Source organism: Betta splendens, chromosome 10 (genome assembly GCF_900634795.4).
Source record: "Betta splendens chromosome 10, fBetSpl5.4, whole genome shotgun sequence".
NCBI classification, from domain to species: domain Eukaryota; kingdom Metazoa; phylum Chordata; class Actinopteri; order Anabantiformes; family Osphronemidae; genus Betta; species Betta splendens.
In genome coordinates this window covers 6105232-6122616 of record NC_040890.2, presented here as the reverse complement: position 1 = coordinate 6122616, position 17385 = coordinate 6105232, and the positions used below count along the sequence as shown (strand labels likewise).

General features: G+C 41.8%; 2 protein-coding genes across 3 annotated transcripts; both read left to right on the top strand.

Annotated features, from left to right (window-relative positions):
• Positions 1-1784: 1784 nt before the first annotated feature.
• smad5 (SMAD family member 5) lies at positions 1785-9827 on the top strand. 2 transcript variants are annotated; one of them, XM_029165395.3, is made up of 8 exons: positions 1785-2027; positions 2360-2490; positions 4317-5250; positions 6667-6951; positions 7853-7960; positions 8151-8372; positions 8462-8718; positions 8850-9827. In XM_029165395.3, exons 3-8 carry the CDS (start codon positions 4848-4850, stop codon positions 8991-8993), a joined length of 1419 nt encoding a protein of 472 aa, XP_029021228.1. In that variant the 5' UTR covers positions 1785-2027; positions 2360-2490; positions 4317-4847; the 3' UTR covers positions 8994-9827. The 2 variants fall into 2 exon arrangements, with proteins under 2 accessions (XP_029021228.1, XP_029021229.1); XM_029165396.3 differs by lacking the exon at positions 2360-2490.
• Positions 9828-10797: 970 nt separating this feature from the next.
• On the top strand, positions 10798-17281 carry syvn1 (synovial apoptosis inhibitor 1, synoviolin). The gene is made up of 16 exons (XM_029165063.3): positions 10798-11002; positions 11676-11827; positions 11929-12021; positions 12123-12275; positions 12483-12531; positions 12841-12944; positions 13280-13406; positions 13503-13602; positions 13698-13763; positions 13938-14054; positions 14588-14745; positions 15186-15344; positions 15567-15710; positions 15933-16116; positions 16301-16416; positions 16506-17281. Exons 2-16 carry the CDS (start codon positions 11696-11698, stop codon positions 16700-16702), a joined length of 1899 nt encoding a protein of 632 aa, XP_029020896.1. The 5' UTR covers positions 10798-11002; positions 11676-11695; the 3' UTR covers positions 16703-17281.
• Positions 17282-17385: the final 104 nt, after the last annotated feature.

Genomic DNA, 17385 nt, shown 5'->3' with positions numbered 1-17385 from the left:
GTCTATATAAATTACAAATGATTACATTTCCTGACTGCTCATAAAGGTTTTACTCAGTTTGAATCAAAGCAACTTAGGAGTGATGCATTTTAATTTTTCTATTATTAGACCTGAGTTATTAACAGGGTCTGAAAAAGAAAACATAGCTTTGAAATTCAAAGAAAAACATGACAGAGGAAATATGCTCCAATACTGAGGGCATTTTTCAGGGCCACTGTTCATTGTGAATCTTTAATTAGATCAATGCAATGCAGGCCATAGCTGCATTGCAGCATTGGAGGTTATACAACCTTTCTTGATTAGTTGTAATGTAGAGAATGTTTTTGGACGTGTTACTGTCAATAATTAAACTTATTTTTAATGCACACAAAAATTATGAGAACAAATCCCTGTGGTGATTTTGCATAGGCCTAATAAACTAACCCAAAATCAGCTCTATGGATGAAGGGAGACAATAATCCTGCAGCTGTACATGTTTATCACTGATGTCACATTGGGTCTTTAGATAATTATAAAGTACTCCTAACTCTAATTCAGCCAATAACTATAAGATTGTGACCTTGGATGTGTCTTCCCTTAAAGCAGGTGCATAATTTATAATTTCACTATAGCTAAGCTGGTATTATTAAGACATTAATTGAATGATATGGATGAAATAGTGAAGAAACAAAGTGATTTATGAATCTTGGTGCATTATAGAAAGTTCTGTACAAACCTTTTGTATAGTCAAATATATTTTGGTCTTTAGTTCAGTGTGAATCAATGCTTCATTGATTGTCATTGGAGCTTGTTGCTATTTGTTGTCTTTGTGGTTTATATCAAATTTACCTTTGATGCAAAGAACTGGATCCAGATGAAGAAATGCTTTGATTTACGGAATCCATGACACTCATTTTTCAAACTGTGTCAGAAAACTGAAATATTGTAAATATTACAGAAAATACACGTGTTAGGGAAATTGTTAGTTCCCTTTGTAAATCTTAAATAAAGCAGACACAATCAGTTGAGACCTTGAGACCTGAGCAGTTTACAGCAAAGGCAACTTCCTCTCACGGAAGAGAAGACAAGGATTCAGCTCATAATATGTATTGCATTCTGGGAGGTGCATAGTCTCACAGTAAGTGGGGAATATTTTCTGCACAAAGCAAGCATTGGGTGCATCAGATAAGGATGCTACACACCGGTACTCCCTATTTCTTGCAGATCAGAAGGGAGAAAGGTTCAAGGCCAGAGCACAGCCAAAGAGGTTACAGCAAACCACAGCAAATATATTTCAATGATTAAATGCAGCATTTTTCCAACAACATGTAATTAAAATACAGTTAAATCTATTGGAGGATGAGACACAGCCACTACTGATACCCAGCACCACCATGCTGGTAAAGAACAACACAGACCTGGCACCATTTTAAGGTCCAAGGGCTGATAGCAAATTGACACTCCTCCACAAAAATCTCCAAACAGGTGATATGGTGGGTTCATACTGGTCTTACTGGTTTCTAAAAGTTAGGAACGGATGGTTTCTCTTTGGTCACCAATGCTAAACAAATGAAATTTGGACTGTTTGTATGACATCACTGTTAACTGTTCTGCAAAAGGGTGGAGTCAACCCAATGGGAACGGGTTTACACCTTTGATCCCGATGCACTGCTGTAATAGTGATGATGAAAATAAATGAAACCTAGTTATGCAAAATAGGTCAAAGCGACTAATAAAAACTGTAATAAGACGCCCAGCATCAAACTTGGTGTATGTCGCCCACTGGTGGCCGAACACAGTCACTGCGATCAATAGGGAAAGCGGGCACTGACTGAACAATCTGCTCTCCCAACGTTATTCCTACCTAATTAGCGACTCCTCTACGGACATGGCTGTGAAATAGTAATCAATAGTCGGACTAAGCGAAGTTAAACGGATTAACTCGAATAATTGACTACAAAGGACGACAATACACAACAAGCGGCAGTCCTCCAGACTGAGTGGAGCCAGCAACTTGTGAGACGTTCCAGAGCCGCAGCACGACCACCGTAAGAAACAACTTTATGAACTAGGCCGCATGTCTTGTGTTACATGTTTAGACGAGCGTCTGGTTTTGAACGTCAGTTATCGTGATGGTCTTTGTAGGGTGGACAAAGTTTGCTCATTTGGAAAAATATTCTCTTTTGCGCACAGGACAGTGAATTGGTGTTTATAAAATTAACCGTTAAAAATAAAATATTAAAATATAGTCAGTGTTAATGAAGTTTGATGTAGCCATTAGGCCGTAAAATCCGCTTCCGTCGTGACACTGACGCGAGTACTATTTTATCAAACCAGCGGAGGGATATGTTCTCCGCCTCTCTAGTCTATTTGTCTCCAGGACCCGGAGGACATGGCACGGGGAGTAGGAGGGCAGGAGCGGTGGAAAACGGGAGAAAATAGCGCATAAAGAAAGGAGCTCGGCGTTAACACACACGGGGGAAGTCGCGAGCATGGTTGTGTTCTTAAAAGGTACGTGGCTAGATTAGCGCTCGATTTGAAGGGTGTAGTTTAAAATCAGTGCATCAGTCGGGGTACACGGCGGAGTCTGGCCACTTTCCCTCGGAGGGCTGGGCTAGCAGCTAGCTTAGCTTCAGCTGGGAGAAGTTCAAAAAGTTTCTGCAATGGAGGAAGCGCTAACTTCGCTATCGAGAAGAGCCGGGAGATAAAAAAAAACGTACATCTCGCGAAGTCCTATTTTAAAGAGGGGACGTTGTCCCCGACTCTTAACACACGGTGGCAGACGTAGTGTGGGTTTTTAGACTAAAGAAGTTCTAGTTACGTTAGCAGAGCTCGTTAGCAACTTTTCGAGTCTGCTTACGTTAGCGTGCTACATACCAGGTTTGGCTAATGGCACTGGAATAAAGCTAGAATGTGACTGCGTGTTTCCGTGACAGGGCAGAAATAGCGCAGCACTGGGAGATATGTTTGCCACTGTTTGGGGATTTGTGTAACATTAGCTGCGCCTTTCTAACAGCCTTCGCTTCCTCGCTGGGTGGGGGGCGCTTGGCGTTACTTCGCACTACATCTTCCATATTGAACGCTACTCCATACTTTACCTTCACGCTGTGGGCCAGTTTGTTATCATCGTTTTCTTGTCATTGTTGGGCGTTAATGCAGACTTGGTTGGGGCACGAGCTTAGCTAGTTGTTGTTAGTGAGTTACACCGAACCCGGCAGTGATGAACTGTTAAGAGCACACGGTGTCTCACGGTTGTGTTCGTTTTCAGTTTGGGAAAACGATGAAGCAATATGGCTCTAGATATTTGATCCTTCCGTCATTTAAGCATGCCGTAATCTTATCTGTTACACTATGTAAACATCGTACAAAGCCATGGCCGTGATTGTGCTGTGTGAGTTTGCGGGGGAAAAGGGCAGTCATTCAATTCATACCACATTTACGGGATTTCTGATGAGCGACTTACAATCGTTGTGTACAGTTTGGTTCAGCTTTAATCTTTGTTAGTCAAATAAAACTAAATTTGATTGGGGGTTTTTCAGCCTCTGACGTTGACGACATTGGGAACAAGGGGTGAGTTGTTGTCACTTTGTGGGATTAGTCATTAAGACCGTTTTTCTTTTAGTTGTTCATCCAGGAAACGGGCACCTACCATATGTTAAACAATGTGCCTCTATTTGTTTTGGGCAGATCAGGCAGGTCTCTTTTTAGGACGGTTATTTACCATTGTTCACCCAACTGTGATTTGATGAATCATCACACCAGGCTGTGACTGGTCAAGCTATTTAGCAACAACTATTGTAATACAAGGTCAGAGAAGTGAACATTCATGAGTGGATCGTTTCAGTGCACGCCTACGTTGAGGTGTCTCTCTGCTTTCATGTGACTATGGAACAATGAGCAGTGGAAGGTGGGTGCAGTGCTGTCAGACAGCTGTGTGCTGTGAGGGAGGGAGGGAGGGATCGGAGCAGAGATGGGATGAGGGAGGAAGCAGCTTTTTGTGGTCACATCCTTTTCGACTAGGACTGGTTTCATAAGCGCCCTAAAAAGCCACTAGTGCTGATGTGTTTGACCAATTGAGATATAGTGTTATCTGTCACAGTAGGTGTTATGTGTGTAAACATCATGTCGACTGTGTAGAACATTGAAGGAGTTAGTGGAAGCAGTGGGGTGAGTGGGGATGATCTGAGGCACCTTGATGCAATGCTCTGTGAATCGTGGTGATTTAGTTTATTTTTTGTCTCATGCTACTGGATACGTTTACCCCTATTTACCAACATGTCAGTAATTTATTTGAAATGATCTGGGATTTGTTCCATCTGTTCTCTCCTGTTTTGCAGAGGGCTGGTGAAGAGACATCGTACATTGTCTGGATACGTCCGGTTTTAAGGCAGGAGCTGAAGAGAAGTGCTCAGTACGATTCTAAGCCTATCAACTTGCATGGGGGAGACCTGCTTCAGTGTGTCAGCTCTACAAAGTTCTTGATCTTTGCTTCTGCATCGTCCACCCCCTCCCTTCAACAGTGGTGGTGACCCAACTCCGGACAGCTTGCTGCAGGGCCCTTCCTGAGCAGCAGCAGCTGCGTCCTGCTTGCTGACTCCCCTCCCTCCCCTTCTTCCTGTCCTTGGTCAGACAAGGCTACAGCTTTCCCTCCCCTTCCCCACTCCTCATCTGTCTACCTCTCATACTTTCACATACTTGCATTCACATATTGCATATTTTTATCTTGTTGACTGCATCCTCGCATGGTTTCAGGCTACTAACAATATTGGAGATCATTAGAAAGGGACTTGAAGATCCCTCTGACAGACTTGGATTGACCTTCAACCACAGATTTTTTTTTTTCCTATCATCTAAGTTCAACCTAGAGCATGACCTCCATGTCCAGTCTCTTCTCTTTCACGAGCCCAGCAGTTAAGCGGCTGCTTGGCTGGAAGCAGGGAGATGAGGAGGAAAAATGGGCTGAAAAGGCAGTTGATGCACTCGTAAAAAAGTTGAAGAAGAAGAAAGGCGCTATGGAAGACCTGGAAAAGGCCTTGAGCTGCCCAGGACAGCCTAGCAAGTGTGTTACCATTCCACGATCACTGGACGGCCGGCTACAGGTATCCCACAGAAAGGGTCTGCCGCATGTCATCTACTGTCGAGTGTGGCGCTGGCCTGACCTCCAGTCCCACCACGAACTCAAACCACTGGACGTGTGCGAGTATCCGTTTGGCTCCAAACAGAAGGAGGTCTGCATCAATCCATATCACTACAAGAGAGTGGAGAGTCCTGGTGAGTACTTGTCCAGTCTACACAGTGCATGTAATGTGTTTTGTTTAAGACACATGTTGTACTGTAATTTGTAGTAGGTCTAGTTCAAGTGGCAGGTCGCCTGTTGTTGTTTTTTTCTAAATTTGCTTCATAAAGAAATGTCCTGTGTCCCATCTGTTAAACCTTGGCAAATGCAAGACTGTGGCACTTTGAACATCCCATAGCTGGCTCTTTGAATAAACTGTAGAGCTGGTAAACAAATCCGCAAAGGTCAGGAGGCTGTCATCACACGAGGCCTGTTCCACCCACCTCCTCCATTTCACAGAAAATCAATATCAGCAGCTCTTTTAGACTCTTATTAGATTATATGCCTCAGGCACTCCAGATGGGGTGTGGCATCACAGAGGGGCTTACTAAATGCATAAACCACTCAGACTAAACTCCAAGCACATTCTCATCACTACCCCCACCCTCTTTTCCTTTGTGTCACTCATACGAAACGCATGACACTGAGGGGGAAGCTCTTTCTACCATTAGTTTGCTTGGGAACAGCCACTGCTGTATTGACTGCTTCAAGTGTATGATTTGCATGACACAAGTCCTATTGACTCCAAGCACGTGGGGTTCTTACAAGGGAGCAGCCTTGAAGCCATGACACTTAAAGTCAGTGGATGAAAAGCAAGGCTGTGCAAACAACTTCTATCCTCTACAGAAAGTTGAAAATAAATATGGCTGCCTTTTTTCCAAGGTCTTAAGTGGCTTTACAGAAATAATAATGTTTTGTATTGACACAAATTGAGATTGTGAGTGTGTTTGTTTTAATATAAAGTGTTTAGCCCTGCTGTTATAAGCTTTTTATTAAATGTCCCGTAAAACTGTTTCTTTGGAGCTTTAGCACACAATGTCTAATTAATTTAGCTACCTTACATCTATTGATTTGGAACTTACTATGTTTAAAGGAAAATGTATGTATGTATCGTTGACATGATGTATTTTGATGAACTAGAACAGCTTTAATTTGTTGAGCTCTGATGCCAAATAGCAAGCAACAAGACAAGGGTTTGCTGTTTTTCTCAGTTCTTTATCATTGGAAATGAAATATCTCTGGGTTGTGGATTTTGGTTGAATGGGTCAAAGGCATTTAAGACAATTAGGTGTTTTTCCCCACAAGTTTCTGACCCGTTTATAGGTCAGCTGGCTAATTAAAAAAAAAAAGTCCTGTGACCATTTTCCCAGCACTGCTATCACATCCTTGTTAGTGGAAAAGCAACATTGCAAGAGAAGAGTGCTGTGACATAACACAGTCGTGCTATGCATTAAGGTTTGTTGTGTGACATTTTGAAATTAACAAGGAAAAAGTGTGGCAAGATGGATGGACAATTAATTTTTTTCCAACTTCTTTTTAACAAACTGAATCTTCTTTGCTCCAACATCCAGTGCTCCCCCCTGTCCTGGTACCACGACACAGCGAGTTCAACCCACAGCACAGCTTGTTGGTACAGTTCCGCAACCTCACCCACAACGAGCCACACATGCCTCTGAACGCCACCTTTCCAGAGTCCTTCCAGCAGCCACACAGTGGGGGTGGCAGTAGCAGTGGTGGCGGTGGAGGCTCCTTTCCCATATCTCCCAACTCTCCGTATCCTCCATCTCCAGCAAGCAGTGGTACATATCCCAACTCTCCTGCCAGCTCGGGACCTTCTAGTCCATTCCAACTTCCAGGTATGTTAAATAAGTCTGTGTACCTGACCCTGGGAGAGGTGCCAGGCTATTGTTTTTGCTGTCATGCAGCCAGCAAGAGACTAACTGTTGATAAACACTAGTCTATGGTGATTTTCTGTTTTTAAATTTGTTAAGTAAGCAAATGGTATCGTTTACTGCTACATTATAAATTAACTTTTGAATCAAAGCTCAGCTGAGTCCAGTTTTATACAAAACATGCATTAACCAGGTCAAGTTGATGTCTACTCAAGTCCAACTACACCCCTAAATGAGAACAAAGGAAATGCCAGCTAAGCACTGTCCCCCAGTGTCAGAGCTGCTGGCTGGTGGCTTCTGTCATTAACTCAGTGGACCAGGCTAGAGGACAAACTGATATCTAATGTGAACAACTAAGGCTTAACCCTATTTTTTTATACTGTTCAAAAGTCCTGGGGAAATAGCTGTATCTGTTTATATTATATATGTATTTTAGTGAGTGGGTGTCTGTTTGTGTAATCATTTCTCCATTGCAGATCTGCGGACATATCCGATGGCTGAAGGCAGTCGAGCAGAAATAGGGTCTTAATAGCAATTTAGGAGTGGAGTTTGTTCTTAAAAGCTCTGTATCATTCTCTAAACTTAGAAGCAGCAGAGCTGTCAGTTTCCTTACTGCAGTCTAAGTGCAGGCTTTTGCATTTTTTTCTGTGTGCCGCAATATGGACATGGAAAAGCTCATATTGCATCTCTGTTGGGAATGGGTTAGCATGTGGCTTAGCAAGTGAGGCATATGTAACCTGACACCATTTCCGGGGGAATGATCCTATGATGATTGTTGGGGTCTAGAGAGACTTGTCTCTGCACAACCATTTGCCAAAAACAACAACTGGTCTCATCCTCCCTAATTGCTCTCTTAATGTCTCAGCTGACACCCCACCCCCAGCCTACATGCCCCCCGATGAGCAGCTGGGCCAGGATAGCCAGTCAATGGACACGAGCAGCAGCATGGTGACACAGAACATGGCCAGAGGAGGTGAAGTACTTGATAGTGAATGCGTCTAAGAACAGTGGTTATTCATTGATGGCATTTTCTCCCATAGGCCACTGAGTGCTATACTAACAATAAAGATATTATCTTTTTTGAAAGATACAAAAACCTTGAAGATTTTGCAGGCATGAGATTGCATCAGCTTGACACTAGTTTTTGTATTACTTTTTTCCAGATGTTCAACCAGTGGAGTATGAGGAGCCGAGCCACTGGTGCTCTATTGTCTACTATGAATTAAACAATCGTGTAGGTGAGGCTTACCATGCCTCATCTACTAGTGTGCTTGTGGATGGTTTCACTGACCCCTCAAACAACAAGAACCGCTTCTGCCTCGGACTTTTGTCCAACGTTAACCGCAACTCCACGATTGAGAACACCCGCCGCCATATTGGCAAGGGTAAGACAATAGCTCACAGTTTACCAGTACAACAGAAATTTTGTCATAGAACATTTGCGGTCTAACTAGGTCTGTCTTTGGTTAACCAGGTGTGCACCTGTACTACGTGGGAGGGGAGGTGTATGCAGAGTGCCTCAGTGACACCAGCATTTTTGTCCAGAGTCGTAACTGTAATTTCCACCATGGCTTCCATCCGACCACTGTGTGCAAGATCCCCAGTGGATGTAGTCTGAAGATTTTTAACAACCAGGAGTTTGCTCAGCTTCTGGCTCAGTCAGTCAATCATGGCTTTGAGGCAGTCTATGAGCTTACAAAGATGTGCACCATTAGAATGAGCTTTGTCAAGGTAAGACTTGATCTAATAAGAACTAATACAGCAGAATGTAAAGCAAAAATGATTACATTTTGTAAGGTCATTATTACAACTCTCAATCTTTATACTTCCACAGATGTATAATTTGTTTTGTGTCTTTACAGGGATGGGGAGCAGAGTATCATCGACAGGATGTCACCAGCACCCCCTGCTGGATTGAGGTGCACTTGCATGGGCCCCTCCAATGGCTGGACAAGGTGCTAACACAAATGGGCTCACCTCTCAACCCAATCTCTTCCGTGTCCTAATATCGTGAAAGGCTGGGAAATCCCTTCTTTTCTTTTTATATCCCCCTGTGATAATTTAAGTTGGTCTTAATGGCTGAACTGTTTACATAATTTTGGCTGGGGGTTCAACATCAGCAGCCGGAATCCAGTTGTTGAGTAATGGTTACACCTGGAAGAAAGAGAGGAATAAAAAAGATGCCCCAGTAGCCAGTATGGCACGGACATGCTACTGCTTGACAATGCAGCAAAACCTGCAAGAATTGAGGGATCCCTTGTCAAGCTTGAATCTATCAAATTTTTTTTTTTTCATTTCTTCAAATGATTTTATTCCTCTGTGTAGTTTTTAATGAAGCAGAACAGTTTCACTACTCTGCCTTATGTCCGACACATGAATTGGAATTTTACTTGTCTCAATGTCCGATATTTACAGTTAAGATATAGACACAATTGTTTACCATTAGGCTCAGCTATAACAATGCTTTCTTTTTATAGTCTACTGCTAAAAATGAACACTGAGCTACTGCCTTTTAAGAAACCTGCAGTTTTTGATATGGGAAATCAATCACTGAACATGTTTAACACGGCATAAGCTAACAACATTGTGAATGTTACATCTATTGCAATAGAAGTAGACTTTAATGATACAATCTGACATTGACATGGTCATTATTACTGATTCCTGTTTGTACTCTCATTCAAGTATGAGTGACTGTATTTTCCATACTCATTCTATTAACAATATTGTGCACTCATGAATTTTGTGGAGTCGTATTAAATGTTGTGGGTACAAGGCATTATGTTGATGAATAATTGACTTCATTAGCTCAATGAAATAAACAGGTAATTGGTAATAACTTTCTGTGCTCCTGTCTGTTCACTTTGTAGTAGTAGTACTGTAAATAAACAACTAAATGATCATGCTCAATCCATAATCAAACCTCATCAAGGATTTAAGTTGGATGTTACTATTACAATTCAATTCAAGTATGAAAAATATGAATCAGACAATCGATAGAATAGCTAGGCTCACATGATCCTGCTCATCATGATAAGCAAATATCATGCAATGGAAAACACAATTATTAAAGGTCACCAAAGTCACTGTTAAAGCTGAATTATGAGGCATAATCCTCACTAAATGAGATGGACCTGATCTGTGAACAATTTTTTTTTCAATCATAAATTCTATAAACAGCAGGGGGAAATTAACAGTAACCCATCAGCAATGCCATCATTTTATATATTTTGACCCTGTACATATACTGTAGATATCGTTTTTTTCCCTTAGATTGTTCTTTAGAGTAATTACTGAAACCGACTACACAAATTCCCCCAATCTCTTATTTACACGTTTTGCTGATAAACTAAAAGACCTGACCTTTCAAGCAATAAAATTATCACTTGTAATACCTTATAGTTACGGATTAGTTTGTATTAATTATAAAGGCCAGTAACATTGTGAACAGTCATTTTATACAGTATATGTATATATTTACCACCAACATTGTTAAATATTCAAATATACTCGATAGCGGAGTTATTTCCAGTGCTCACTCAGACGCACTGTCTTCTGCATCCAGCCAGACAACTTCTCATTGGTCCACGTTTGTAGTTACCGTAAGTCTTCAATTAAATGAGTCATCTAAAGTTCGCAAATTAATTGTAAATCATTACATTGCATTAAAACCTATAAAAACTGTGCTTGAGCGGAAACACTGGGGCTAAGCAGATGTATCCTGCTAAATGCATTTAACACCAACGTACTGACAGAAAACAGGAACATGTCACTGATGCGTGAAATTGCTTTTGCGGCATTTTACCTTAACAGCCGGATGTGAGGTGGCTCCCAAGTAGCAAGCCAAAGATAAACACGTAGCCACTCGAACAAGGGAGAGCTAAATAAATATTTCAGAGAGGCTGCTGCGAAACCGTCGAAATGGAGTAGTTGGAAATTTTATAGATATTTTTTGTAGTCAAGAAGACATCCGTCAAATCAAGAAAGGAGCAAGTCTTCCGCAGACAACGAGTCGGTAAGTCCCGCAGAGCGCTGACAGCTAGCGTTAGCTTGCTAGCTGATGCGAGCTAACAAACCTAATTATCTGTCTTTGATAGTTGACATTATTTGCCAACTGAATATACTGTTACTAGTGCAAATAGCTTAGGCGAGTTCTGAAAAGTGTGGTTACACCATTACGCTTTTTCCTTTTGGAAAGCTGTTACCAGATTAGCTTAGTCGAATTTATGATACTCAGTTTTGCCACGTTAGCTTTGATGATAGCGAACTAAACAATTTGCCTCAGAAGTACGAAGCATATGGTGGATATTTACTGTAGTAAACACTGAAATAAGACAGGGTAAAATTGTTTACTGTGCAAGAAATCCAAAGTGTACACACACATGCTTTACTGACATCAGTGCAGCAGAAATAATTTTTTCTAAAGACTAACCATAAGCTTGACCTCCCATCTGCACAGTAACTGAACACTATAATAGTTTTATAGGAAAAAGATGGTATTATATTATATTGTATTGCATCACTTCTCGTGTGCATAGACCTAATCCCAAAAAGGAGGTTAGTTTGGTCTAAGTTAAGATAATATAATCTAGTAGAAATAAGAGACAGCCTTTATTTGCATATTGGTCAACATTTACATGTAATGCCTGTCATCATCTGTTGTCCCCACATCTGTTTCCCTTTTACAGTATCTGTAGCTGAACCCAAAATGGTTCGAGCAGCTTTGGTGACTGCCACCAGTCTGGCACTGACTGGGGCTGTGGTGGCCCATGCTTACTTCCTCAAACACCAGTTCTACCCAACGGTTGTCTATCTCACCAAGAGTAGCCCCAGCATGGCGGTAAGAACCGTGCTTCAACAGTGATCTTTGGTTTAGATGTGGTATTTCCACAAAAACGTCTAAACTGATTTACTTTTTTTTTGTTTTGCTTCTTGTGTCAGGTTTTGTACATTCAGGCTTTTGTGCTGGTGTTTTTGTTGGGAAAATTCATGAGGAAAGTCTTTTTTGGGCAACTAAGGGCTGCAGAGATGGAGGTAAAGAGCTGTTCTACTTAATAGTCTCTTCACCTATATCACACATCCCCTTTATTATTTGACATTAATCAGACTGCGTTGTCATCCGTGTTTGCATTCAGCACCTCATTGAGCGCTCCTGGTACGCGGTGACCGAGACGTGCCTGGCATTCACTGTGTTCAGGGATGACTTCTCCCCTCGCTTCGTTGCCCTCTTCACCCTCCTGCTCTTCCTTAAGTGCTTCCACTGGCTGGCAGAGGACCGTGTGGACTTTGTAAGTGATAATAGAGGAACAACTTGCTCATCAACTTCACAATTTAAAGGTAGAAGGCCATGGGTGGACAAAGCGTAGTCGAGTTTAACAGTTGTTTGACATTTTGCTGCTGATAACTGAGTGACGTTTTGTGTTAATAGGAAGTTGTCTGGGAATCTTAAACTGCATTAAAAGACAAATATGTAATGTTTTTGTTCTTTCTTTTAGATGGAACGGAGTCCAAACATATCCTGGGTTTTTCACTTCAGAGTATTATGTACGTATACTTAAAAGCCACGTCACACATTTATTTCATTGATGGCATTTTTTTACTTACCTCACTTTATCTTTCACTTCTCTCTCTATCTGTTTCGCTTTCCAATTACTGCACTTTTGAAACATGCCTGGCAACTGTATGCAAACTGTTTTCCTGCACAGGAGTCCAGGTGTCTATTACCAAGCTCCAGAATGACATAAACCTGTTTATTTTTAGATGTTTATCTTTGCCTTTTTCAGGGCGTTTGTGCACATAAACTAGTTACGTGTGCCCTCACAGAAGTGCTTATCAATGTTTTCTCCTCTGCAGCTCTCATGGGACTGCTGGGTGTCCTGGACTTTCTGTTTGTCAACCATGCCTGTCACAGCATCATTACCCGAGGTGCCTCCGTCCAGCTTGTCTTTGGATTCGAGGTTGGTCAGAGTGTAAATAATTTAAATTTGAGCCCTGTCAGTATGTCGAATGTCAGGTTTTGAGCTTCATTCTTACAAATTTTCATAGTTTTATAACCTTTACTGCATCTGATTACATGCAAAGGCTTGTTATTTGCTAGTGGTTCATGAATCCTAATACAGATAATAAAGAAATGGCTTTATTAGGTCCAAAATGTCAGATCAGCTGTAAATCTGCATCCAGTACTGATAGTTGAGTTTATAGTCAAAGGATTGCAGAAAAGTGCCTCCTATTTAATTTATTAATGAACTTCAGGTATTTAGTTTGTTTTGTTGTTGCTGTCTGTCTTCCTCAGTATGCCATCCTGTTGACCATGGTTCTGACAACGTTCATCAAATATGTCTTGCACACCATCGACCTGCAGAGTGAAAACCCTTGGGACAATAAGGCAGTGTACATGCTCTACACTGAGCTCTTCACAGGTGTTGTCCTTAACTGCTCAAGCTGCAATGCTAGAATTGTTGCTCTAGTTATCATGTGGCGTATTTGTATTAATTCCAGGTTTGTTTTAATTCTAGGTTTCATCAAAGTGCTGCTGTATATTGCCTTCATGACCATCATGATCAAGGTCCACACCTTCCCCCTGTTTGCCATCCGCCCCATGTATCTGGCTATGAGGTGAGCAGCTTTGTGATCTGTGTTTTATATACTTTAGTATGTAAAATTCATTGTTTCATACTCATGTCAAATTCTGTATTTCATTTTCCTATCAGGCAGTTTAAGAAAGCTGTAACAGATGCTATAATGTCTCGGAGAGCCATTCGCAACATGAATACACTGTGAGTCACGTTAAGTCTTACTACATAATTATTTATTGTAACATTTGACAGTACCAGACAATATTTGATAAGACTGGATGATACTGACATTGTCAGCACATTGATAAGCACAAAACCAAAGTTCATATGTGCATTGGCTGAAGTGTCTCTTTTGCTAATCATTTCTGTGTTCAGCTATCCTGATGCTACTCCTGAAGATCTGCAGGCTTCAGATAATGTCTGCATCATCTGTCGGGAGGAAATGGTCACAGGAGCCAAGAAACTGCCTTGTAATCACATTTTCCACTCCAGGTAAGTCATGTGGTCTCAGCAGGAACGATTGTGGGCTGCAAACAAACAGCTTGATTGTCATCTATGATCAGCGCCATTTACAGTAACTGATGTTATACACAAATGCACATAAAGTGCTGCACAAATAATCTAATCACAGTTATAGCAGCAGTGTCAGCCTGTACAACTGTATGACAAAGCCTTAATTAAATAATATCATATGACAACCTGTTTGTGTGCAGTTACTACTTTATCCATGCCCCTGATAAATGTCCAGGCGTGTACATTCACAAGATGTGTTATGTGTTATTTTTGTATTTTATGTGTTAAAACGTGTCAATTTAGTTTCTGTGTCACCATACTGAATGACATTTAAGACACTTGAATGCATTTTTAGTTAAAAACAGAAACAACATTTTGTTACTTTTTTTTTAATATCCTGCATACTAAAGTATTGTTCACAACAAATGTGGTCACTGTTTTTTTTTTTTTTTATATAACACTGAATACATGGACAATCTTTTTGATGACCTAAACTCTTTTTGTGCCCACAGCTGTCTGCGCTCCTGGTTTCAGAGACAGCAGACTTGTCCTACCTGTCGCATGGACGTCCTCCGAGCATCTAATAACAACCAGACTCCAGCTCCAGCACAGGCCCCGGCCCCTGCACCGGCAGCCCCTGCCAATGCCCCTCCAGCCCCACCTGCTAATGGTGAGAGTCCAAACCAGCAGCATGAGCATAGACACGGAGCACAGTTATTAACCGTGGAGAACGTATGCTGAATTGAACTGTCGAAAACAGCCAGAAGAAAAGTGATTACCTGCTCACACTTGCCGTTTAAAGTGACACTCACTACATTTATTCCTTCTGATAATACTTTTCTATATATAGCCATTCTCACTGGCACCAGTGTTTGGGAGCTTGTAGGATTTTTACAAGCTCTACAATGTGCTGGAGTGAACTTGTCTTAAATTCCCCTTTAGTATTTAATAGTAAACTCTGGGGAATCTGCTCAGTCATTATTGTCCGACATTGTCTACTGATTCAATGTCGGGCTTTTATGAAGGGGTCATTTTATTTTGAAGAATCCTCTGTCGGTAAGTTCATGGTGTGAGCTTTGTAAGGAACTCTTTATTCTCTTTGCTCTCCAGTGGCTCCCGGCATGTTGCCAGCTTTTCCTCCTGGCATCTTTCCCTTTTGGGGTCCCTTCCCTGCAGTGCCACCACCACCTCCTCCTCCTGCTGCTGCAGCTGCAACTCCTGGTGCTGCTGAAGCTTCACAGAGCAACACAGAGGCTGCACAGGCAGCAGGTAATGTGGCCTCATACAGCCTTGTATCACACCTTTTCACAATAGAGACATCAAGATGTGTCCCATCAACTGATGCGTGACCCACAAAACTCATTTAACTCATTTACCACCTCAACCCCATTACTAAACCTGCACTGTACTGATTTTTTTTTGTAAGTTGTGACTCTGGCATCATCTCAGGTCAATAAAATGTGTAACTGTGTGTCTGTGTGTTTCCATCAGGCACCAGCCAGACAACCTCATCTACTACAGAGACTACAGCAGCAGCTGCATCAGGATCTGCAATGCCAGGCTTCCCCTTCTCCTTCCCACCTCCTCCCTTCCCTACTGCACCGTGGCTGCCCATGCCGCCTCCTCCTCCCTTTGGTAAGTACTTGATATTTTTCCACATGCACTCTATGTTGTTTTCAAAAGTTTTAGGTAGAATTGGGACACAGCGATGTGGAGTGATTGACTGCTGGTTTTGATTCAAATGTCAAGTCTAATACTTGGTGCTGCTTGGTGCAGTTAGTGTCCATTTACAAAGTTTAAGCCATGTGTTGAGTTGCTGTGTCAGTGGTATAGTGGAGTTTATCTTATTATCTCCAGTGTCGTCTATGCCTCCGCCTCCTCCATCTCTCTCTCGACTGTCTGAGGAGGAGCTGAGGGAGCTGGAGGCTGAAGGTCGGCGTGGGCTTGAAGCCAGACTCCAGTGTCTTCAAAACATTCACACGCTGCTGGACGCCGCCATGCTTAACATCCACCACTACCTGAGCACTGTCGCCACACTCGCGTAACTAAACATTATTCTTTTTTTTCTTTTTTTTTTGTTAAGTGAAAACTAAAACAATCAACTTAGATTCAATATTATGGCAATTTTATGTTTTTATTAATGTAATATATCACGCTTTTAATTATTGTAATAGTTATACAATAGATTCATGCTTCATTGTCCTCCTCTGCTGTTTCCCCTTTAGTCCTCCTCGTACTGAGGGCAGCGCTGGAGAAGCCAGTGGGACAAACCACACTGCACCCTCCCCTGCAGCTGGCACTAGCACAGAGGTCCCCAGCCAGGAGAATGTCTCATCCAGCTGTAAGTGAATGTGCAGTTTGCATCAGCTGTATAAAACCACACTGACATTTAAATTTAAGTTGTTGTCCCTTCACTTTTTTTGTGCCCAGCTGATCAAATGAATGGAACCACGGTTCCCCCTCATTCTGCTGACTCCACTACTTTTGAGTCAGAAAGAAGAGAAAAGGACGATGAAGAAGTGGTGGAGGACGAAGATGGGGAGCCAAGCGCTGCTGAGCTGAGGCGTCGTCGCCTACGTAAGCTGGAAACTGCAACATCGTCATCACTACCCCCTCCAGACAACTGATTGTGACTTAACTCCTTCTCTGGACTTGAATAAACTGTTGATAGATGGTTGCTTTAGTTCATCATTGCCTCTCTCCTTCCGCAAGCTCAGGTTTGTAACTGTCTCAAGTTGGACTCAGGCTGCTGGAGGATGCAGTGATTCGCTTATCTGGACTGTTTGTGTTAGAAAGCAATAGCATGTCTGTTTTTTTGTTTTTTTTGTCCACCACCCACCCCCTTTTTTTCTCCTGATTGACACATGCAGGTTTCTCAGTTCTATCCCAGACTTGAAGGACTATTTAAGTGTACCTGTTGGCGTCTCTGATTTTAGGTTTAATTCAGCTTTCTTCAGTACGAAGGTGTTTGATTCACCATGTGAACATGTTACGCAGCACCCAGATCAGTGCCAGAGGAAAGTAGATCAACTGCGATTTCTTCTTTTCCTCTCACAAATCATTCCTGCGTTTTCTTGTTTCTTCAACTGTTGCCACTGCACAACGCTGTAACATATTGAATAATTTCAACATGTACATACTGTATAAAGAGTTTTAATAGGATGTTCTGTACATAACGCAGAATAAAGTGTTTGACTGAGACTACAGTTACATAACCTGTATACACGTGATTTTGTGTGAAACATTGACACAGCTCTACAGAGAACAGATGATAGGATGTAAATAGCTTCACTGCTATAAGATAATGTCC

What these genes read in the sequence shown, in the direction of transcription:
- smad5 (XM_029165396.3), top strand. Translation starts at nt 4,848, where the DNA reads ATGACCTCCATGTCCAGTCTCTTCTCTTTCACGAGCCCAGCAGTTAAG. An exon ending in TAGTCCATTCCAACTTCCAG is followed by an intron (nt 6,952 to 7,852) that starts GTATGTTAAATA and finishes TTAATGTCTCAG; the next exon opens with CTGACACCCCACCCCCAGCC. An exon ending in CCGCCGCCATATTGGCAAGG is followed by an intron (nt 8,373 to 8,461) that starts GTAAGACAATAG and finishes TTGGTTAACCAG; the next exon opens with GTGTGCACCTGTACTACGTG.
- syvn1 (XM_029165063.3), top strand. Translation starts at nt 11,696, where the DNA reads ATGGTTCGAGCAGCTTTGGTGACTGCCACCAGTCTGGCACTGACTGGG. An exon ending in TCCAGCCCCACCTGCTAATG is followed by an intron (nt 14,746 to 15,185) that starts GTGAGAGTCCAA and finishes TTTGCTCTCCAG; the next exon opens with TGGCTCCCGGCATGTTGCCA. An exon ending in AGAGGCTGCACAGGCAGCAG is followed by an intron (nt 15,345 to 15,566) that starts GTAATGTGGCCT and finishes TGTTTCCATCAG; the next exon opens with GCACCAGCCAGACAACCTCA.